The 24,648-nt window shown below is 47.3% G+C and overlaps 1 protein-coding gene across 1 annotated transcript; it reads right to left on the bottom strand.

Annotated features, from left to right (window-relative positions):
* Positions 1–124: 124 nt before the first annotated feature.
* On the bottom strand, positions 125–18,721 carry LOC113996644 (electrogenic sodium bicarbonate cotransporter 4; the record flags this gene model as incomplete). Its single annotated transcript, XM_039387531.1, has 11 exons — positions 18,649–18,721; positions 17,087–17,278; positions 12,316–12,445; positions 8,631–8,791; positions 8,265–8,420; positions 4,367–4,462; positions 3,592–3,647; positions 1,183–1,340; positions 999–1,086; positions 664–818; positions 125–268 (listed from the first exon to the last, which is right to left on the bottom strand). Coding segments are annotated over exons 1-11 (1,409 nt in total), but the record flags the coding sequence as incomplete, so codon positions are not given.
* Positions 18,722–24,648: the final 5,927 nt, after the last annotated feature.

Raw genomic sequence — 24,648 nt, 5'->3', positions numbered from 1 at the left:
ACCCCTCTGTGCCCAGAAGGGTTTCACCCCTCCATGCCCCAGGAGACCACGGGATGATCCAGCAGGAGATGCTGGTGGGTACTGGCACCTCCAGGAGGTTTTTGGGTGCTGGGTTCTTGCTCACCTGCCGGTCCACGCGAGCTCTTCCCCGATTTCATGAACTTCAGGCATCTCCCCGTCCTCGCTGCCTCCTCCTCCTCCCCCAGCCCCGGCCCCTCCGGCCGTGCCGTTCATCTGCCCCACCTCGTTCAGGGAGAAAACCGATTTCCTGCGGGACAGAGACACTGCTACTGGCACCCAAGGCCATGGTGTAGCTCTGCCTGCACCAGAGCTTGGGTTTGGGCTGAGTTTGGGAAGATCAAGAGCTGGATTTGCTCAACGCTGGTGGTTAATGAAGATTTTCATGGAATTATGGAATGGTTTGGTTGGAAGGGACCTTAAAGATCATCTTGTTCCACCCCCTGCCATGGGCAGGGACACCTCCTGCTAGGAGCTGTCCTTGCAAAGTGGAAACAGCTCTGGGGGCAAAAATTGCTGAAAATCAGAATTTCTGGAACATTTGCAGAGGTTATTTCTGGGAATGAAGGCAAGCCAAGGTGATGCCCTCCAGCATCTCCACAGCAGGAGACACAGGGGTGGTCCAGTGCCACACCTCCCACCCACCTCTTCTCAGCCGAGGGCACTTTTTTGGGTGGCTCAATCCTGATGTTGGGGTCCCACTCTCCGGGTGGCAGGACGATGACTTCATCCAGGAACTCATCTATGCCAGCAATCAGGTCTTCTCTGTCCCGGGCTTTGTAGGCAACGTCACTGAAGAGCTGGGGGTGGGCACAGGAGGGGTGTCAGCCTGGGAGGGGTATCCAGCACCCACACGTCTCACATCACTATGGGATTTCAAAGCTCATTTTTTTGGGGTGACAGGATGAAAATTGCTTTTTTTTTTCCTGGGTTCTGAGCAAGGGGGTCCCCAAGGAGGGTTGAGCGTGGCATCTACTCACGTCATCCACCATGAGAGTCGCGATGGCTCTGCCGATCTCGTTGTAGGATTTGGCTTTTCCCGCGGGACCGAGGAGGATAAAGAGGAATCTGGGAAGGGGAAGGTGCTGTGTTGGCAACCTTGGCCCACCGCCGTCCGTGTCATGAGGCCACTCAGTGCTTTGGACGCCAAGGAGTTCCACTCACCTGGTGGGCACGGGCACCTCTGTCACCCCTCCCAGCATTGTCGCCTGGAGGAGCCGCACGAAAGCCACAAAGGGCTTCTCCAGGAACTCCACTTCTCCCACCAGAACATTGGAGGCCTCTGCATCCTTGGGGATCTTCTTGATGAACTTGTTCTTCAGCTGATGGAAAGACAAAGGTGGGTTGCCAAAAATTTGGAGTTTCCCGTTCTTTTCCACACCCCTCGACTACAAAAGCTCAAACCTCTTTCATCTCTGGCGGTCCCAGGACTCCCAGAGGTGGGGATTCCAGAGCCACACCCAAGAATAAGCCAGGAAAAATTCATAAAGCTGGATTTCTTCATTACTCAGAAACATCACTAAGCCAAGATTAGCTCCAAACCACACCCTCAGGGCTCCGCAGGACAACGGGTTTGGAAAAGGGGCTTTGCTGCTCTGGGGTCTGTGCATGGAAAACTCCATGAAATCCCCCTGTGGAACATCTGAGCCAAAAACCCAGGGATCCTGGAGCAAGTCAAAATGCATTTTTGCAGTCTATTTTCAGCCCTGCAGCCCCAGGGTCCCCCAAAATCCTGCACAACACAGAAACACCCCTCAGTGTCCTGTGGCACTGAGGTTTTTGTGGCTCATTCCTCCCCAATCTCATCCTGGGAGCAGGAACAAATAATGGAAGTAGGAAGCCTCATTCATGGATTTATTCCCCAGGTCTCTTCTCCCCTGCAGCTCTTTCATTATGAGTCTAAAAGGGTTCAATACCAACCCAGGCAGGGTGTTATTCTAATCTATATGGCAGCATGAGGGGAGGCATGTGAGCTGGGCAGGAGCTCTCCCCTTCCTAATCTTTTAAATCCAAATGGAAAAAAAAATCATAATAATAAAGCAACTCCTCCACTGCAGCTTGGAATAAGAGCAGGAGTTAACACTGACCACTAAGCTTCATGTAACACTTAAAAAGTCCCTTTGTAGTGGGTCTAATAGGGCGATTAAACCTAAATGCTTTGCATATTTTGGGATTAACCCTCCAAATCCCATTGCTGGAGGTGATTTTTGGGGTTCCTCGGTGGGCAGCTGGATTGATTCATTTTGGAATGTGCCCTGGAAACCTTCTGCTGCCCTGATGTCATGGCATCCCTGTCCTGTGGCTCCCAGCAACACATGGATTTCCAGCCTTGGCTGAATTGCATCACCCCAGGTAAGGCCAGCAAGGACATCCCTGGGGAAAAGCAAGTTGCTATCCCATATCATCCCCTAAAAACCCACATTGCCAGGAATTTTCCCTTTGGTTTTATGCTGAAATCATGCACAGACAGAAACAAAACAAAGCCCATATAACGCATCAGCAGTTCCCAGATAAAGAGCCTGGGATGGGGACAGGACATCCAGGAAAAGAACGGCACAAAATCCTACTGATCCTGCATTGCCAAGCAGGGATCTGCCTGCAAACTGCCTGAGCAGCTGGATCTCCTTCCCAGCGACCTCATGGAAAAGCCCTTGATGTCCTCTCAGCTGAGCTTTGCATTAAGGAACCAAATAGAGGGAAAAACGGAGCCCAGTCCTATTTCCAGACCCTTCTCTCCAGAGCTGAATCCATGTTTGCACGGGATGTACTTGAATGGGATTTGCCCCCTGCAACCTGCCCTTAAACCCAAGTGCTTGGATGGGATTTATCCTCTGCAACCTGCCCTTACCAAGCAAAGGCTGTTTAGGGATCCCTTCACTCTTCCAAGCACCTTTCCTACCTAAAGATTTCAAGGAATTTTTTTCTCCACCCCAAGGATTTCGAGTTCTGTCGGTGTCCTCGTATATCCCTAATTCCTTGTTGAACTTGCAAGCACAGGTGTGATTTCTGGCACAGCTTCCCCACAAGTTCACAGGGATCAATACAGGCATTGAATTCTCTAATTGGGAATTTGAGTGGATATCGAGCAGGCAAGGCCACACAAGGCTCCCATGGACCTTCCCTTAGGTTGGGATGGAACAGTCCCATCATGGCGTTGGATGGCTGGATGGAAACAACCCCATCACAGGAATGGGGCTGGATGGTTGGATGGAAAGAACCCCATGGGGTTGGATGGGAACAGCTCCATGGGGTTGGATGGTTGGATGGGAACAATCACATCATGGGGATGGGGTTGGATGGTTGGATGAGAACAACCCTATCATGGGGTTGGATGGTTGGATGGGAACAACCCCAAGGGGTTGGATGGTTGGATGGGAACAAGCCCGTGGTGGAGATAGGGTTGGATGGGAACAACCCCATCACAGGGATGGAGTTGGATGGGAACAACCTCATCTTGGGGTCGGATTGGAACAACCCCATCTCGGGGTTGGATGGTTGGATGGGAACAACCCCACCAGGGGTATGGTGGAGACGCCCCTCATGGCACTGCTCTGAGGTTTTTGGGGTGGTTACCTGGTCGGTGCTTGGCGTGTCCGAGATGTCGTTCATGCTCCGACTCTGCGCGTGACCTGAGGGAGAGGAGGGAGAGGAGGTGAGGAGATCACCCCATGTGTGAGGAGAAAACACAGTGGGAGTGCTTTGTGCAAAGAAATTAAACATTATTTATTATTGTATTGTTTATATTATTTATTATTTATTCTAGCTGGGCTTCCAAACCAGATGCAACAAGAGGAAACCCCAAAAATTAGGAAAAAATGCCTTCGCTGAGAAACTGGTGGAGTCACCACCCCTGGCAGTGTTCAAAAAACTTGTGGATGTGGCACCTGGGGACAGGGTTTCACAGAATGCCGGAATATTCTGAGTTGGAAGGGACCCCCAAGGATCACTGAGTCCAAGTCAGTTTAGTGGTGAACTTGACAGTGCTGCTTTAACAGTCGGACTTGAGCTCGGGATGAGCTCAGCTGGTTAAAACTTGGTCTTAATAATGCCAAGGGCATGGGTTCAACCCCTGTATGGGCCATTCACCCAAAAGTTGATCCATGAGGGTCACTTCTAACTCAATGATCCCTGTGGGTCCCTTCCAACTCAGGATATTCTGTCATGATCTTAGAGGGCTTTTCCAGCCTTGATGATTCCATGACTCTGAGTTCTTTCAATATCAATTTTCACACAAACCACCTCATTACGGCTGTGGTGGGACCCCTTCTCATTGAAATCGCCCACTCCAATACTCCAACTTGATTTTTTTGTTCTCCACACTAATTTTAGGGCTGGCCCCCCATCTTACGCAGGCGGCCGTAGCTCGCGCTCTGCCGCATCCGCAGGTCCTCGGTGGAGCGGTGGAAGGCGGCTCCGGTGGCTGGGCTCCGGACGGGGCTGCGGGCTGGGAGAGAGGAGATGTTAGAGGAGCCAGGGGGAACCTTGGGGTGGTGCTGAAGGCAAGAGGCCAGGCTGCAAATCCATTGCTCAACACGGTCGCGACCCTTCCGGCGCCGAAACACCAGCAATTTCGATTTTCCCTCCTCCTCTCATTTGCGCTTTCATCCCACCCACAGGAACTTGCCCACTGGAAATAGGGGAATGTTAAGGGAAATATGAGAATAAACTGTCCTACCCCAAATCTTCCTGCTCCCCAAATCTTTCTGCACACCCCCACACCCAACCAATGCTCCCTCCAAGGCTGTCAATGGGTCCGTCAATGAGGAAAAGTCAACACTTTATTTGGCTTTTTAATCTAATAATTCCCTGGGCAGGGCTGTGGGCTGGGAGAAAGGAGCTGTTAGAGGAGCCATGGGGAATGTCAAGTGGTGCTGAAGGCAACAGACCAGGCTGAAAATCAGTTGCTGAACACAGACATGACCCTTCCATCACCAAAACACCAGAAGTTTGATTTTACTTCCTACTCCTGTTTGCACTCTTATTCCACTCATAGGATTTTTCCCATTGGCAACAAGGGAATGTTAAGGGAAATTTAAGAATAAACTGCCCTATCCCAAATCTTCCTGCTCCCCAAAATCTTCCTGCACCACCTCACACCCAACCACCACTCCCTTCAAGGCCATCAATGGGTTCAGAAGAGCAATTAGAGAGACTTAAAAATTTGTTTCTCTTTTTAATCTAATAATTCCTTGGACAGAGCTGTAGGCTGGAAGAAAGGAGCTGTTAGAGGAGCCATGGGGAAGGTTGGGTGGTGCTGAAAGCAGGAGAAGGAAGCTGTTAAATGAGCCATGGAGAAGGTTGCGTGGTGCTGAAGGCCAGAGACCAGGCTGAACATCAACACAGACATGACCCTTCTGGCACCAAGACACCAAAAATTTGATTTGCTCTCCTACTGTCATTTGCACTTTTATCCCACCTGTAGGAATTTTCCCATTGGCAATCAGGGAATGTTAAGGAAAACACCGTCTTACCCCAAATCTTCCTGCTCCCCAAATCTTCCTGCACCACCTCAGGCCCCATCAATAGTCTTTATCCAGTTATCAGTAGGTCCAGAAATGCAATTTCTGTTACTTAGGAAGACCCAAAACTTTATTTGGTTTTTTAATCTAATAATTCTCCAAAGAAGCCTGCCCTTGAATTTTGCCATGAACTTCACACTTCAGAATATTTACGTTGGCCACCACCAAGTCTCATGTTTCTCCTCCCTAAACTGCTGATGAGGCCCATTTGTTAATCTCAGATGTTTAAACTGAATTACTTGACACAAGGACTTTCCCTTCCCCCATGGATTTTCTGTGCTGAGCCCAGAATTTTCTCAGGAAACCTCTTCAACTCCCAAAACTGCATTTTCCTTTTGGAGAACCATCTGGACCGGTTGTGTCAGGCTGCTCTGCACCTCTTCAAGGTACCAGCTGCAACTACATCATCCCTCCTCCTTTTTTCTGTTGTTAAACCCAACAAAAATAATAATGTCTTGTTTATTCCAAGATCAATCACGGAGCTGCCACTGGCACAAGAAACATGTGAGAACCCTCTGCTCCTTCCAATGACCATCATTTCCAAACTCAAAGAGGTGCCATCACCTCAGCAAGGGAATAATCACAACACTTCCAAGCCAGGCTCTGTTTTGAAGGCTTTGGGTAAATCTTGGCTCAAATACGCAGTCCTGGACATGGATGATGGCTGCTCTGAAACATGGGAATGCCCACGGGGTGGGAATATTATTGATGGCCTCTCCCATCTGCAGCTTGGGCGCCGCTGTTTCAGTCTCCCCGGGGAGCAACTGAGACCTGGCAAATCCCGAGCTCCACCAAGTGACCTCCATTTAAACCTAAGAAAATAATCAGGCGTAAAAGCAAACAAATCCCCTTTTATAAGGGCTCAAAAATAGGTGGGTTCAGCCGCCGAGCAGACTGGATTTGTCTGTGGGCTGCTGTGCCAGAAAACCCCTTGGCCAAGAGACCGCCAGCACCGATGTCCCTCACACAATGGCATTGTCCCCACACGGTGACATTGTGCCTCACACAGTGGGACTGTCCCCACATGGTGACGTTGTCCCTCACACAGTAGGATTGTCCTGACATGATGATGTCGTCCCTCACACAGTGGGATTGTCCCCACATGGTGACATTGTGTCTCACACAGTGGGACTGTCCCCACACGGTGACATTGTGTCTCACACAGTGGGACTGTCCCCACACGGTGACATTGTGCCTCACACAGTGGCATTGTCCCCACATGGTGATGTTGTCCCTCACACAGTAGGATTGTCCTGACATGATGATGTCCCTCACACAATGGGACTGTCCCCACACAGTGACATTGTGCCTCACAGAGTGGGACTGTCCCCACACAATGACACTGTGGCTCACACAGTGGGACTGTCCCCACACAATGACACTGTGGCTCACACAGTGGGACTGTCCCCACACAATGACACCGTGCCCCATACAGTGGGATTGTCCCCACACAGTGACACTGTGCCTCATACCCTGGGATTGTCCCCACACGGTGACATTGTGCCCCACACGGAGACATTGTGCCTCACACAATGGGATTGTCCCTCACATGATGTCATTGCCCCTCTCAAAATGACATTTTCCCTCACACAATGTCATTGCCCCTCTCAAAATGACATTTTCCCTCACAAAATGATGTTGTCCCTCACACAATGACATTGCTCACGCAATGGCACTGTCCTCACAAAATGACACTGTCGAGGGACATTGTCCCCCACACAATGCCACTGTCCCCTGACAGTGACATCCCTTACACAACAACATTGTCCCTCACAGCATGACATTGTCCTTACATAGACACTGTCCTCACACAACGACATTGTCCCTCACACAGTGACATTATCTTTCACACAGATGTTGTCTCTCACACAGATGTTGTCCCTCACACAACAACATTGTCCCTGAACCAATGATGTTGTCCCTTAACCAACGACTTGTCCCTTAACCAACGACATTGTCTCTCACACAATATCATTGTCCCTCACACAACAATGTTGTGCTCTCACATTGTCTCTCACACATCAACATTGTCCCTCGCACAATGCCATTGCCCTCACACGATGATGTTGTCCCTCACTCAGTGATGTTGTCCCTCACATGATGACGTTGTCCCTCACACAAAGATGTCCCTCACACAATGATATTGTGCTCTCCCACTGTCCCTTACACAATGTCCCTCTCACGATGATATTTTCCCTCACACAACAATGTTGTCCCTTACATAACGATGCTGGCCCTTACACAACAACGTTTTCCATCTCACAGTGATATTGTCCCTCATACAGTGCCATTGTCCCTCTCACAGTGACATCCCTTCACACAGTGGCATGGTTCTCACACCACAGAATTATCCCTCACGCAGTGCCATTGTCCCTCACACAACAACATTGTCCCTCAGTCAGCGATGTTGTCTCTCAACCAACGATGTTGTCCCTCTCATGATGACATTTCCCCTCACACAATGACGTTGTCCTCACACAGTGATGTTGTCCCTCACACAACAACATTCTCCTCACACAACCTTGTCCATCTCAGCAAACCCCTCTTCAGCTTCCAGTTCCCAGTGACCCCCCGACCTTACATCCACCAGCAGCAGAACTTTCTGGGTCCTTCTCAATACAGCAAACACTTGAGTGTCCCAAATGGTTGGGTTTCCCCCTTTCCTTCTCCTGAGAAATTCTTCCCCAAGACTCAAGGGTGCAACCAGGTTGGACCCCAAGGACTCACCTGTGTTGGAGGAGACGGATTTCCCGATGTCGGCCAAGGACCGGTGGATTGGTTTCTTGGTTTGGTGGCGGTGCTTTCTCAGGAGCACATAGCTTATCTTCTCCCTCAGCTCTGGCTTGAGCAGACCATCCTCGATCTGCTTCTCAATGACATCATCTGCAAGGGAGGCCCACGGGTCACCCCACTGCAACCCCCCCAGAGTGCCCAGGACAACAATTCTTGAAGCAAATCGGTGGCTCTCAACTCCTGTCTTTGCTTATTCCCACATAACTTGGTTTATGGAGCAGTAAATATATTTAAATCCACTCCCAGCACTTTGGGACACGGGCGAAAGGTGGTTTGGAGTGGACTTCCACCAGCTCCTACCTATAATTTGGGGCAAGGAGTAGCCATCCAGGTCCAGGAGCACCGTTCCCGTCTGGAGACACGTCCGCAGCTCGAACAGGCTGTGCAAGGACAACGTGGACACGTGGGGTTTGCTCCATCTCTCCCCACCTTCCTCCACCTTCTCTTCAAACTTGATCCACCTGGAACGAGAGTGCAATGGGCACAGAACGGGAGAGGTGGGTGAGAAGGGAATAAGACAATGGCTTTTTCCGTGGAGTTTCCTTTCTGCAGGTGGATTTGCAAGCCTGGATTAATCCATTCCACAACATTTTTGCTTCTTGTTCAGGATGGGAATGGAGAAATTCCATAACATCATAACTCAAAGTGCTGCTTCCATGATTGTAGAGTGGAGACGAACCTCTCAGCCCCACCAGTGAACTCAATCCCTCGGATTTCCCCCTCTTCAAATCGCTCCTGTGAGATTTGGAAGGTTTTCCCACAGAGATGACCTTGCCTTAGCCAGGACCTGCACCTCCATGGACCAGCCATGCACCCAGGAGAGCAAACACCAGGGCATTCCCAAGGTTTTTTAATTCCTTAGCAACGCTCTGACCTCAGCCTGGGCCCTTCATTCCCATGGTGGGAGATGAGAGGGTTTGCAAACCCTTGAAATCAACCATTGGAAATCAGCCCTTCCACCTCTGTTCCTTTATTTTACAAACCAAAGGCTTCAGAGCAAATCTGGGAATGGTGGCTGATTTCTCCCAACTCCCTGGGGACAGGGCTCAGGCTCCTGGAAGGGCAGCTCTTGGCGTGACATCGATTTGGGGAAGAAAGCTGCTTTTCCTTTCCAGGAGACTTCCAGGATTAGCCTTCACGGAGCTTAACCTTACAAATTTGAACTGGTACAACTGGGATTTTGGCTCCTGCTGCGCCAGAGGGCACAGACAGAGAGGATGTAGGAGGAGAAAAGTTTTGGGAAACAGCTGCTGGCTCAGGAACGCTGCAGGAGAAGGGTGGGGAGAGCCCTGGGTTAGATCAGCTGCATCAAAATGCTACTCCAAAGACAAATAACAAGTGTTATTCAGGATGGGGATGGAGAAGTCCAATAATACCACCACCTAAAGTGCTGATTCCACGATTGTGAAGTGAAGGCAAACCTCTCAGCCCCACCAGTGAACTCAGCCCCTCAGACGTCCCCCTCCTCAAATCGCTCTGGGGAGGCTTGGGAGGTTTCCTCAACTCCCGAAATATTACAGGAATGGTCTGTGTCAGGGACAAACCCCCAAATATTCCCAGAATTATAATATTTAAGCCTAGTTCTCGTCGTTCCAAGGCTTCCCCTCCCAATTCTTTGGAGAAACCTTTTCTCCAGCCCTTGCAACAACGCTGCTTTGATGGGGAGGCAATTCAAGCTTCCCGCCGTGGCACCCGTGGAGCCCAAAGCCGATTAGGTCACTTTTTCTTTCTTTTTTGCCCCGTTTTCCTGAGGAAAGTGGGTCATTAGGGAGCAGACAGGGTGGCAGCTCAGGTCGGAGTGCAGGACTCAGGGCACGTTTCCAGCGGCGCCATTTTCCCAGGATCAACATCCCGTGACACTTTCGCCAAGGCTACAGCAAAATCCCATCTCCCTGCTGGGCTCAGGGCCTGGATTGCCAGGTTTCATTCCATTTATTGTGGATTTAGAGCTGCTCCCACCTGCTGTTCCCACCGTGGAGCTGCTCTCCCGTGGTTATAGAAGTTCCTCGTCGGGGAGCGGAAATCGGGATTTGAGAAACCTCCACCCTCCCAGGAGGAATTTGGGAACCTCCATCTCAATCCCTCCCCAACGAAAATCCCGATGAATACATTGATTTTTTGCCTTCCAAGTTTTTTTGGAGTGGGGAAGGATGGGTAGATAAAGAAACCTCCCTCCTCCCAGAAGGAATGTGGAAACCTCCATCTCCAGACCTTCCTGATGAAAATCCCAATGAAAATGTCGATTTTTTTTGCCCTCCAAGCTTTTTTGGGTAGTGGGGAAACAAAAACCTTCTTCGTCCCAGGAGGAATTTGGAAACCTCCACCCTCAGCTCTCCCTCATAAAAATCCCAATGAAAATGTTGATTTTTTTCCCTTCCAAGCTTTTTTGGGAGTGGGGAAGGATGGACAGATACAGAAACCTCCATCCTCCCAGCTGGAACTTGGAAACCTCCCTCTCAATCCCTCCTTGACGAAAATCCCCCAAAAAACATTGATTTTTTGCCCTCCAAGCTTTTTTTGGGAGTGGGGAAGGGTGGGTTATAAAGAACCCTCTCTCCTTCCAGAAGGAATTTGGAAACCTTCATCTCCAGACCTTCTTCATGAAAATCCCAATGAAAATGTTGATTTTTTTGCCCTCCAAGCTTTTTTGGGTAGTGGGGATACAAAACCCTCCATCCTCCCAGGAGGAATTTGGAAACCTCCATCTCAATCCCTCCCTAATGAAAATCCAAAAAAAACCCCATTGATTTTTTGCCTTTGAAGCTTTTTTGAGGAGTGGGGAAGGATGGGTAGATACAGAAATGGATGGATAGATAGATACAGGATGGATAGATACAGAAACCTCCATCCTCCAAGGAGGAACTTGGAAACCTCCGTTTCCAGACCTTCCTGATGAAAATCTCAATGAAAATCCCAATGAATATGTTGATTTTTTGCCCTCCAATCTTTTTTTTGGGGGAGCAAGGATACAAAAACCTCCATCCTCCCAGCAGAAACTTGGAAACCTCCATCTCAATATCTCCTTGATGAAAAGCCCCCCAAAAAAAACATTGATTTTTTTTGCCCTCCAAGCTTTTTTGGGAGTGGGGAAGGACGGGGAGATACAGACCTATGGAAAAATAAGGGAGAAATTAAGGATTTTACCAGAAGCATCCCCCACACTGTAGAGTTTGAGCAGGGATGGCAACCAGGAGGATGCTTGTGAGCTTCCCAAATTTTTGGTGATGCAAATAACCAGCCCTGGAGGGAGGATGAGCATCCACAGGGCCTGATCCCGATCCCTCCCAATCCCCAGGGTGAAATCTCACACCCAAACTCGGAAATCCCACATGTGCTGCTGAAAGTAAAGAGTTGGGATCCCATCAGCACCCCTGATTCCCTTCCTAAAGCTCCCCCCAAAAAACCTCAACCCCACTGGCCTTTACAAAACTGAGGTTAGGAAGAGAAAATCCCACTTGGATTTGAGATTATTCCCTTGGGTAAACTCCTGATTCAGTAAAGGAAATTCCACTTGCAACTCCTCCAATAATTTTATTAAAGATGGAGCAGGTGGAGTTTTATTATTGTTGATGGAGGGTGGGAAGAGTTTCACTCTTGGCCCAGGCAGAAAAAGGGGGGGGGCAGGGGGAACCTGGGAAAATGTTCTTTATGTCCTCTGTTCCCATTTCCCAGATCTAATTCTCCCTTTTCCCAGCATCTTACCCCCTTTTTTTACCCTCCCAGCCCTTTCTGCAGGACTTTGGTCACTGGGAATGGGAAAAGCTCCAGCTCTGGGGTTGATCCAAGGACAGACCCTGAGGAGAACCAGGACAAGACGGGAATTCTTGTAAAATCCCCCAAAATGCCATGTTCTCTGCATTTCCCTAATTCAGGAATGTCTTTTTGAACAGATGTTCCTTCCCCGCTCCTGTTTCCACCCGGGCATGTTTAAGGAGGGGATTTTTTTCCCGATTTTTTTCGACCCCAAAGCATCTTCCCACCTCACCTGGCCGATTCCTTCCACTCCATCTCCTCCCCGTCGTGCTGCAGGGTGTCCATCTCCGTGAAAAGGGTGGGATTGGGAGGCTCATCATCTTCCCCCAGGATGTAGCGGAGACGTTCGGCAGCCGGAGACACTGAGGGGGGAAAAGAGGTTTAACATCCGTGGGAGACGAGGGGATGGTGATCCATGGATTCACCCCTTAAAATTCCTCAAAAAGTGGGAAGAGGGGAAAAAAAAGCTGAAAAAAAAAAGCTCATTATGTCAAAGCTTCCCTTTCTCTTTTGGGGTTCCCACTGTTTCAAGGGTGGCACAGCCCTGAAACCCCAAAAGGAGTCACTGGGAAGACCCTCTGGAAGGGGGGAGAAGGAAGGATCTGCTCTTAAGCACCCAAGGAGGCAATTTGGGAAGAGCTGGGATTAGCTACACCCAAACTGAGGCTGTGCAAAGCTCCAACCCCTCCTGCAGGATTGCAAATCCCCCTTCTTTCCCCAGTTCATCCAGAGATCCCCCCCAAGGCAGAGATTTCCAGCAAACTCCCAATTTCTGTGGTTCAGCTCGTCCTATTTGGGGTGAATTTGGGGGTTTGGAGGAAGTTTAGGGTTGTTTGGGATCCTGGGGTAAAAAGCACGGAGGTTTTGAGGGAAATATTTGAGGTGAGAGACATTAAGGAGTGGGAAACTCTAAGTAATCCTGTCCCAAAATCCCTGTGCAAAGATGTGGGATGATGGGGGGAAGGATGAGTGGAAGCCAGCAGGGGAATTCTGAGATGATGGCAGGAAGGGTGAGTGGAAGGAATATAGATGCAGGCTGGGAATTGAGGAATGTGGCCATCCCTATATAAAATACCACAAAATTCCCTTCCAGGAGCATTATGATCCTTGTTTCCAAGGGCTATCCCACATTTTTCCTTGCCATGGAGCCTGTTTTTGTCAGGCTTTGTCTCCTGCCCTCAGCAACCAAATCCTTCCAGTCTCTGGATGGGGATGCACAAGAGCTTAACACACCTTTTCCCACTGGATTCCCGTGGAGAATGTGAATCCTTGAAGGGGAATAACACAGATTTCTGCTGGAAAAATCCAACTTCCTGCAGCCAGGCTGGAGAGGGCACTTATTTCCTCCTGCTTCCCACGGGAACACATCACCCACCAACCTCCTGACTGGGGGGAAAAGGGTTTTCCATCCCCAGTGAATTCCTGGAGCCCACAGGAGGGTGACAGAACCTCCTCCAAAAAACCCAGCCTGGCTGGATTTGCTTTTCACCCTCTCCATCCATTTTCTAGGAAAAACCTCAACATTTTGGTCGTGGGGAGGAATCAGACACCTGGGTATGAACCTGGATGTGCCCCAGTTGCTCCCCGTGGATGGGAATGGTCCCCAGTTGCTCCAAAGAGATTAAAATCACCCTAAAATCCATGGAAATTGGTGTATTTTAGTACAATCTCGAGTATCCTAAACCAACAGGAATTAACCCAGCTTGGCAAAAGGTCTTTTTTTTTTTTTTTTTTAAGCAAAATCCTCCTGGTTTCAAACTTGGGAATAAGAAAGTTGGGTAATAAAATGTCCCAAAAAAGCAGGTAATTAAATTTCAATGTGTGAGCAGAGGAAAAAATGGGAATATTGCCCTTTTCCCCCACAAAGGAGATGACCCCAAGTCGTGTGGGCCCTGGAAGAAGAGGATGTCCCTTTAGGCTGAGCCTGCTTAACCACTTAAGCCCTCTAAGCCCCACCACCCAGACTAAAGCCCTGTTGTCAAGTCCTCCTTCATTTCCATAAGCTTCATTATTATGATTATTAAATATTCCTGTTAATTTTAGAGCTGGGCTCCCTGCCTGGAGGGTTTCAGGCTCTTTAAGCCTAAGTGCTGTTCTGGGAAGGAGGATGAAATGGGTACAATGCTGGTAACACCCCCCTCAGCCTTTGCCCTACAGTCCAAACCCTAAACTTCCTCCAAACCCCCAAATTCACCCCAAATAGGATGAGCTGAACCACAGAAATTGGGAGTTTGCTGGAAATCTCTGCCTTGGGGGGAATCTCTGGATGAACTGGGGAAAAAAGGGGGATTTGCAATCCTGCAGGAGGGGTTGGAGCTTTGCACAGCCTCAGTTTGGGTGTAGCTAATCCCAGCTCTTCCCAAATTGCCTCCTTGGGTGCTTAAGAGCAGATCCTTCCTTCTCCCCCCTTCCAGAGGGTCTTCCCAGTGACTCCTTTTGGGGTTTCAGGGCTGTGCCACCCTCAAAACAGTGGAAACCCCAAAGGAGAAAAGGAAGCTTTGACATAATGAGCTTTTTTTTTCAGCTTTTTTCTCCTTACCCTCCCACATTTTAAGGAATAAATCCATCTTTCCACACCTTCCCAGCAGGGTCAGCCTCTGCTCAGCGACCTGAGCCAAGAGCCCCTCGTTAAACCAACACCAGCAGGGCTTGGCAGCCAAAATTCAGGGAATTTGTTCACCTGGAGGAGCCTGGGAAAGCACCCAGCAATCCCTGCTTGGTTTTTGCACCTGGAAGTTTGATCCAAGACCTGAAAATCCCGGGAGGCAGCAGGTGCTTCCTTGGGGGGATATATTGGACAGTGGCATCTATTTGGCCACACAGCCAAAATTCATGGGATTCATTCACCTGGAGAACTCTGGGAAAGCATCCAGATCTCCCTGCTTGATTTTTTCACCTGGAAATTTGATCCAGCACCTAAAAATTCTGGGAAGAAGCAGGTGTTTGCTTGGGAGGATATATTGGACAGTGGCATTTAAGGTTTGGCACCTTTGGGAGCTCAAGAGTAAAATTGCTGCAGTGGCCAAAACTCCTCCAAACCCCCCAAAATCAGCAGCTGTTTGTTGAAGACACAGTTCAAGGGGTGCCCAGAGAAGATCCAGATCTCCCTGAACTAATTTTTAGGATGGGAAAACACTTCCAGCTGCAATTCCTGCAATTCCCCACTGTGATTTAAGCCACAGTGGGTCCAAATGGAGCCCAAAGCCACAGAATCAGGTCAACATCAACACTGGGAATATTTAGGTTACATAGGATATATATGGGATATTTGGGATAATTCTACACGTGCAAGACCTCACGTTTCCTTGGGAAATGGGACAGGACAGAGCAGCTGGAATGATTTAAACCTCCTTCAGTCCCGGGTCCGCAGAGCCCTTCACACCCCAGCTTTGATCCAGCAGGAAAACCTGACCCAGAGATGCTTTTCCAAACTGAAATTCCCACTCTGGCTTAAGGTAGAACAAAAAAAAAAAAGGGGATAAAATTAGGGATGGGGGAATGTGGTGCTGCTTGGGGTTTGCAGGACTAAGCCTGATTCAGGGCTCCAGCACATTAACCATCGGCTCTCGTGGTCCCTCTGGATCCATAACAGCCTTTCCCTGGCTTTTCATGGATCAGAAGGGTCACCACCTCCCAAAAGAAAGAGGAGACTGGGGTGCACATCCCATGGGATTAGATACTCTTTTCTTTTTCAAGAAACCTGTAAATCTGGGAGACCTTTTATCCCTCCAAATATCACCTTTTCCACTTCCCCTCTGCTGGGGAGCAACGGGAGCTGAGAATTCTCCCAGTTAATTTTAGGGATGAGCTTTTGAGCTCCATGCCCTGAGTTCACCTGCAAGCTCCCAGGCTGCTTTCACAAGAGAAAAAGTTGATTTTACAAGGGAAAAAACAAAGCTAAAAAAAACCCTGGAGCTTTTTTCCCCCTCCTGCTCCCCCGACGGCGGCTGCCATGAAATGCTGGGAAAAATCCTACCTGGAGTCGTTTCCATTTTTTCCCCCATTTCTTCCCGGCCAAACCAAACCTTCGCTGCTCGGTACCAAAAACCACCAAACCCCCGAACTTCCTCCTTTATCCACTCAGGCTTGTTAAACTCCCAAGGCTTAAGGAGCAGATTACAGAGAATATAAAGCACTTTCCTTTCCCTTTGGCTCCCATGACGGGAAGTTACCAAATCAAACGAGATGCGAGTGGGAGAGGTGAGATCTCTGGGAGGCAGTGGGATGGACAGAGGGAGAAAGGGGAGGGTGAAACGCTGGGAGGGCAGAAATCACAGCTTTGGGGTTATTTCCTGCAGGGTTTTTCTTTCCCACCTGGAAGGAGGTGGGAAAATCCCCTGGGAGCTCAGAGCAGAAATTTTTTTCAGGGAAAAATAGCCTAAATAAGGAGGATTTCTGAGATTTTTGGGGTGATTTTCCTCCATAAAATGACTTTTCTCCCTCCAAACCAGCCCAGGGTTTTATCCCAGTGGCATTTACTGCCTGTGGAAAGGAGGAAGCTCCACGAAAGCCACGAAGGAGCTGCGAGCGGAGCCCGCTGCAAATAAAAACCTCTTCCCACGCCACAGAAAAGCTCTGGAAAACTTTTCCTTCCGTAGAGAAAAGTGGAGCCCGCTCAGGTGAGCTGGACCTAAACCCGAAGGCATGTTTCTATAGGAGGGGGGGTGGCAAAAACCCACCCCAAGGGCTCGGCAGCTGTTTTGCTGTTCGAAATGTTAATCTGGGCTTTAATCCTAAAGGAGATTTAACGAGACCAGGCAAAGCCGCGGGCAAAAGCCTGTCGGGAACAAGGTGTGATGCCCGAGGTTTGTCTGCACTCCCTGGACGCCGATTTCCTCGCCGGCGACTTCCCAAGGGACGGGACAACCCCACTTCACTCCAATTCCCACCCTGCGACACGCAGGGAAAAATAAACCCGGGAAGGGCGGCGCGCCGGGGGGGGATTCAATCCCGGCTTCAGCGATGCTCCGGAGGCTCTCCCGGTTTTTTTGGGGAGCACTCACTGGTCCTGCTGGCGTTGTCATTGCCGCTCTCGTAGCAGCCGTGGCCGCCGTCGTCGGTGTCCGAGGGGTCGTGGCGCTCGAAGGGCCGCTCGCTCTCGCTCCGGTCCCGGCTGGAGCCCGGGGATCTCCGGCGGCGCCGCTTCCTGCGGTACCCCCGCGGCACCGGCACCCCGATGTAGATGGAGTGGTAATCTAGGGAGGGGGGAGAGCTTCAAAAGCGGGTCTGGGACGTCTTACAGCAGCAAAACAACAATAATAAAAAAATTACTTTCTAGTTAAAGCTTCCGATTTAAAAACTCCCCAGTTAAAAAAAAAAAAAGCCAGGGAGGTGTTTTCCCAGTTTCCCATCAGGAGTTTATTCCGTGGGATGTGCTGGATCTAGAGAATGAAGAAAAACTTTAAAAGCTTGCAGTTGAAAAAAAATCCAGAGAGGAGGAGGGGGGAAAAAACCAGAACTGGGATTTCTCATTTCCGGTTACAAAAAAAGGAAAAGTTCGCTTTCCACAGTAAAAAAACTTCCAGTTTACAAAGCCAGGGAGATGTTTCCCATCTTCCCACCAGGCTTAAAGCACACAGGAGTTTTATTCCACGTTGTGCATGGGATGTGCCAGATCTAGAGAGGGAGAAAAGCTTGAAAAAGCAGGTCTGGAATGTTTCACTTCCAGGTAAAAAAGTTCACTTTCCAGTTAAAAAAAGAGAAAAGTTCTCTTTCCAGTTAAAAAACTTCCAATTTAAAAAGCCAAGGAGATGTTTCCCATCTTCCCACCAGGATTAAAGCACACAGTTCATTCCATGGGATGTGCTAGAGAATGAAGAAAAAGGTTTTAAAAGCTTCCAGTTTAAAAAAAAAGTTCACTCTCCAGTTAAAAAAAGGTTCATTTTCCAGTTAAAAAACTTCCTTTATAAAAAGCCAGGGAGATGGTTCCCATCTTCCTGCCAGGATTAAAGCACACAGGCTTTAATGCACACATGTTGTGCATGGGATGTGCTGGACTGAGAGCACATCTGGGGAAAAAAAATAGCAGATCTGGGATTTCTCACTTCCCATTAAAAAAGAAAAGTTCACTTTCTGGTTAAAACTTCCAGTTAAAAAACTTCCGGTTAAAAAAGCCAGGGAGATGTTTTCCATCTTCCCAGCAGGCTTAGGGCACACAGGAATTTATTCCATGGGATGTGCTGGATCTAGAGAGGGGAACAGGTTTAAAAAGCAGATCTGGGATTTCTCATTTCCAGTTTAAAAAAAGGAAAAACTTCACTTTCCAGCTAAAACCTTCCAGTTAAAAAAACCCGGGGAGATGTTTCCCATCTTCCCACCAGGCCTAAAGTTTATTCCATGGGATGATCCACAGGGATCTGGGGAAGGGGAAAAGCTTTAAAAAGCAGATCTGGGATGTCTCACTTCCAGTTACAAAAAAAGTTCCAGTTTACAAAGTCAGGAAGGTGTTTCCCATCTTCCCACCAGGCTTAAGGCTCTCAGGAATTTATTCCATGGGATGTCCCGATGAATCAGCCGGCAGGGAAGCCCCTGCTGCCTTTGGGAGCATTCCCGAGGTTTCACTCACCTTCCTCATCCTCGTATCTCCTCCTGGAGCTGCTGAGCCCCCTCTCGCTCATCCCGTCCTCATCCTCCAGCATGTTCCCGCTGCTCCGGGAGAGCTGAGCCCGGCAAGGAGAAAGGAGAGAGGTTTTCAGGGATGTTGGGCAGGGAAGAGCCTCTTTGCACACCTGGCAGGTGCTCCCCACTCCGGGAATCCACGTGTGGAATGACGGGATCCTTCCCGGCCGGGAGAGCCGGGACTTCCCTGTGGAAGCACAGGGGACCCTCTGGAATGTCCTCCCTCGGTGAGCTCAGCCCTGCCTGTGCCAGCCCTGCCCGTGCCAGCCCTGCCTGTGCTCCACGTCCACTCTCCCCAGGTTTAAGAAAACCGGGATAAATTTTGTCTCCGGGCTCCAATTTCTGCTGCTCAAAGCAGAGGGGGAGTGAAGTGCAAGGAATATTTATGGAGATTTGCTGCCACAGTTGTGGACACGACATCAGTTCACGGGGGTTATTTGCTGGCAATAAACACTCATTTAATTTTTTTTTGCGGGGGGACCTGCCCAGATAAAAGGGATTTTTCACAGCTAAAAGGGGTTTTGCAGACGCAGACTTTGCTTCCTCATCTCCTGAGCACAGATTTTACACCCTACACTTCCAGATCCCTTCCTTCCGACCTGCCGCTTTATCCCCCCAAGAGTTCCTTCGCATTTTGTCCCGGCTGTTAATTACTCCCCTAATTATCTGACCTCCAGTGATTGCCTTTCACACTTGACTGGGGCGGCAGAACGGTTACTATTCCTGGCAGCCCGGTCGATGCCTCCCAAAGTCACTTTGAGAGTGATCAGAACCAGCCTCTCCGTGTCCCCCGTTCCAGCTCCTGGAATCCATGGCAAAATCGCACCATTATCCATCTATTTCAGGGAAAAAAAACCCCAACTCAAGCCAAAGAGGTTCAAAACATCAAGCAAACAGGGTGTGCCCCTAAAAAGCTGGAAGGACCCCGGGGTGCCCAGGTTGGCTCTGCTTTGGTTGCTGATTTATCGACCCGTTTTCCCCCAGGCAAAGACCATCTTTATCCCAATAAACGTTCCAGCCTTAACACAGTTGATATTTAAAGGCACCTCTTGATTTAAAAGATTCGGGATTTTTTTTTCCCTGACACTTTTTTTTAAGGAACCAGTTTATTTTAGGGACAAACTCCTCTGGATGGGCAACTGTGCCCCAAATCTGGGTGTATCAACAGCAGCCATGAGCCTTGGCTTCCTGAAAATAACATTATTGGGATAATTCTGAGGGTTTTAGGAAGCTGGTGGTGGCAGGAAAAGCAGTAAAATACCCTCCCCCGCCCCCCAGCTTCAGGCAGAAATATTTTTGCTCCAAAAATGACTTTCCAAGAGACGAAGTTTCACAACCCCCCAAGATTCCTTCAGTGGCAGGTTGGGGATGATGGATGGGGCTAAAGGACCCTCCAAATGGGATAATATTGGAATGAAATAGGACTTTTTTTGCAGTCTAGTTTGGCTGGTCAGAGTTTTACCTTATCTCTGCTGGGCAGCAAAAATAACCCACTGGCTAAACCCTTTGATAGATCCACTGAGAAATGAAATATCCTGGTTAATTATGGTTGATTTATGAGAGCAATAAAACCAGGGTTTTTTTCCCTGTTATATTTTACACATAAAAATTCCCCCCCCCCCCAACTCCCTACATCCAAACACAAGCATAACACGGAATAGAACTACTGGAAAACCTGACTCTAAGTGGAGCTGAAACAAGAGGAGGGAAAGAAAAGTGCTGTCACCTCTCCCAGTTAAACCCAGTTCTACCCCCCCCCAGCTCCCAGTTCCACAAAACCAAGTTTCACCCTTAAGAAACTCACCTTGAGCTCTCAGAGGAGATGTTCAGAGGGAGGACGGGGCTGCAGAGGAAAGTCAGGGGTGCTGGTGGGAGCGGGAGCCCAGATTGCCTTGGGATGAAGCTGCTCTTCCCACCATCCTATCGACGCCCAACTGGAAACGCTCCGCAGCTCCCGGGTCAAAATGTATTTTGGGCAACAGTGATCGACTTCTGGGAGCAGAGAAGCATCATGGGATGCAAAGAGACCTCGGGAGAGGATGGAACATCAAACCAGCAGAGATCCTGCCCTGCACAGGGCTGGACTCGGGCTGTCACACCACCGGGACGTGGAAAATCCAAGCTGTCCCTCCCCAGCCTGCAGGATTTGTGTCTTCTGGGGCTGTCGGGGGCTTTTTGTCCATCAATTTTGGCTCAGTTCTGAGGGATTTTGGAAGGGAATTTCTTTTATGTCTTTTCTCTGTGCAATTTCATGATTTTAAGGGGGAAATGCCTCAGGGAAGTGCAGAGGGGCATCACCATCACTGAGATGCTCCTAAAAGCCCTGGAACAACAGGACCAGCCCCCGGGGCACCAAACGCAGTTTGGGGGAGAGTTTATCACACGGAATTCTTTTGCAATTCCATGTTTTGCTTTCAATGTGCTGATCATGTGTAAATTCAATGCCACAAAGAGCAAACTCTGGGCCACAGGAGCGCTCCCAGCTCAGCTTCCTGAGCTCTGCTCCCATTCCACGCTTGGCTTCCTCGCCTCCCTTTGGCCTTTTAACAGGGATGTCAATAAATCCACATGGAACAGCTCCTGGCTCCTCAGCAGAGCTGGGCTCGTTGTCAGGCAAGAAAAAAGGACTGGGAAAATCAGATTTTGAGCTTGAAATCATCTGAACTCGGGCCTTTTCTCTCACCTCCGGGGGGTTATTCCATGGCATGATCCAGAAATCAAAGCAAAGCCTGTTTGGTGCTTTATTCCTGCTCCTGTTTTCTTCCCAGCTCCTGTTTTGTTTGATTTACTCTTCCATGTGGAGCAGGGTCAGGTCTAGAGCAAGGCCAGGTCTGGAGAAAGGTCAGGTCTGGGGCAAGGACAGGTCTGGAGCAAGTTTAGGTCTGGAGTAAGGACAGGTCTGGAGCAGGGTCAGGTTTGGAGAAAGGTCAGGTCTGGAGCAATGTCAGGTCTAGGATCGAGGTCTGGTCTGGAGCAAGGACTGGTTTAGAGCAAGGCCTGGTCTAGACCAAAGCCAGGTCTGGACCGAGGCACCAGAGCCTACAAGATTTCATGGGAATTTGGGAATGTCTTTGGCATCCTCTTTATTTGGAGTAATGAGCATGTTTGGATGCTGAGAAAACCTTTTCCAAAGTGAATTTTCATTTTCCTGCTCTTGCTTAAATCCACCTTTCCCCCTTCCCAGGCACTCACAGCCCAATTGTCCGTGGGAATCGTGGATCTGAGTGTCCCAGCTGATGGAGAATCAGCTTCTCCCCATCACTCACTGCACTCCAAACCCAGGATTAAGCCTGGGATGAGACCTGAGACCTGCTCCCATCCCGTGCTGGGCTCCAGGAAAAGGGAATCCAGGTGTTGATGTTTCTTGTCCTGTGAATAAGGGGAAAATAAAGGGAATTCACTTTTTTCCCTCCAATTCCATGGAAATTTATTGGAATTTATTTGAATTTCTCAGCTTGGATTTCTTAAGGTTTTATTAAACCCCTCGTGGAGAGAGGGAGGAGAAGGAAGAAAAGCAAAATTCCATGAGCAGGAGCCCTGTTATTCCTTAAATATGCAGGCTCCTCCCGCTCTCCTGGGCTGCAAAAACACCCCAATTTTGGTCACAACCTTATTATTATTATTATTATTATTATTATTATTATTATTATTATTATTATTATTATTACTAATAACAATAGAATATTATTATAACTATGCTAAATTCTTATACTACAAATAAATTATTATAATAAAAATTATAATGATAATAATAATAGTGGTGATGATTATGATGATAACGATGATGATATAATAATTATTATAATAGTGATTATGAGTATGATGATAATAATGAGGATTATAACAATAATAGATTATTGTAATAATGCTAAGTTCTTATGTTACTAATAAATTATGATCAAAAGAACAATAATAATGGTGATGATAATAATAATATTGATGATTATGATGATAAAAATAAAAATTATTCTAATAAATTATAAATTATTATAATAGCAATAATAATGATTATTATAATAATTGTGAATATTGTTATATTAATATTAATGTTGATTATGTCAAATAATTAAGATATTAATAAATTATGACAATAATAATGATAATTAAAATAGTGATTATGAGTATTATAATAATAATGAGAATAATAATATCAAATTATTATATTAATGGTAAATTCTCATATTGCCAATAAATGATTATAATAAGAACAATAATAATGATGACGATAATTAAAATAATGATGATGATTATGATGATAATGATGAGAATAATAAAAATTATTCTAATAAATTATTATAAATTATAATGAGAACAATAATAATGATTATAATAATGATGATTATGATGATAACAATTATATGGACATTAATAATATAAATATTAATATATTATTATATCAGTGACCTTCTCTTAGATGGATGGCCTTACGGGGCCAAGCGAGCTCCACCTGCCTGGGTTTGGGATCAGAGCTGTCCTTCTAGGATGGTTGCCAGGGGGCTAGTGAGCCCATCCTGCCCATGGACATATTATATCTGACCCTACGGTTTGGACCTGTCTGGCATGGGAGACCCTACCAAAGGCAGGTACCATTGCCAGCTCCCAACCTGCCAGGGGCACACAGGCTTCCTCCCCACTGAGCCCCCACGGCCCGGCAGACCCCCTCCCTCACCCCCAGACTGGGCTGGCAAACCTGCCAAGATCCTCCTCTCAATGCTAAATCATCATGATATTACTAAAGTATGATAAGAAGAACAATAATGATTAGAATTATAATGATAGGCATGATGATTATATTAATATTAATAATACAAATATCACTAGATTAATATACAGATGCTACATTATTATAATACTAATAAATTCTGATAATAATGACGATGATAATAACAGTGATTATGAATATGATGCCAATAATGAGGATAATAATAATAGATTATTATAATAATGCTAAATTCCTATACTGATAATAAATTATGATCATAATGACAATCATAATGATGATCATAACAATAATAGTGATGATGATTATGATGACAACAATGATGATAAAAAATTATTCTAATAAAGTATTCTAATAAATTACAATAACATCAATAATAACGATTATTATAATTGTGATTCTTATAGTGACATTAATATTATTAATTTAATGTATTATTATAAAATGCTAAATTATTACTATATTAATAAATTATGATACAATAATAATTTTAATTATAGTTACGATAATGTTTGCATTAATATTAATAATATTTAATATTACTATTACTAGATTAATCTAATAATGCTACATTATTATAATATTAATAAATTATGAGGATAATAATAATGGTGATTATAATAATAGTGATTATATTATGATAATGAGAATATTGATAATAATAGTAATAACAATAGTAATAATCATAATAGTAAAAATAAAATAATAATAACCACCAGTAATCTCCTGCTCATCTCCCGACAGGAAAAAACAGTTCCAAAAGTGTTTTTTCCAGGCCTGTGCTGGGAATTTTTCCCATTTAATTAAAAAGTGGAGCCTGGGAATGGTCACAAGAGGGAGACAGAGCCCGGTAGTTCAACAGCAGCTCCCCCTCTTCCCTGCTCGGGTATCCACGGACATAAAACCAACTTCCAAAATATCCTTATTAATAAAAAGATACGAGAATAAACCCAGTGCTTCCTTCACTCTTCGGAAAATGGAGTTTTCCCCTTCCCCTTTCGCTTTTGGGATGATTCCTCTCACGATAAATGGGATAATTACAGTCACTGCGGGGGATCCACAGGCTTTGGGCACATTTGGAGAGAAAACAGGTCCCTGATCCAAGTTTATTCCCTTGCATTTGGCTCCTGGCTGCTTTCTGGGAGGCTTTACCATGGGTGGGTTACCCTCAGCAGGGGGTTTCTCTGGGGTTTTTTTGGGTAAAAACACACCTACAAGTCCTCAGTT

This window comes from Pipra filicauda, unplaced genomic scaffold, assembly GCF_003945595.2.
Source record: "Pipra filicauda isolate LSUMZ 115617 unplaced genomic scaffold, ASM394559v2 scaffold571_size334496_pilon, whole genome shotgun sequence".
NCBI lineage: Eukaryota > Metazoa > Chordata > Aves > Passeriformes > Pipridae > Pipra > Pipra filicauda.
The sequence above is the reverse complement of the archived record's forward strand: the minus strand, read 5'-3'. Positions and strand labels throughout refer to the sequence as shown.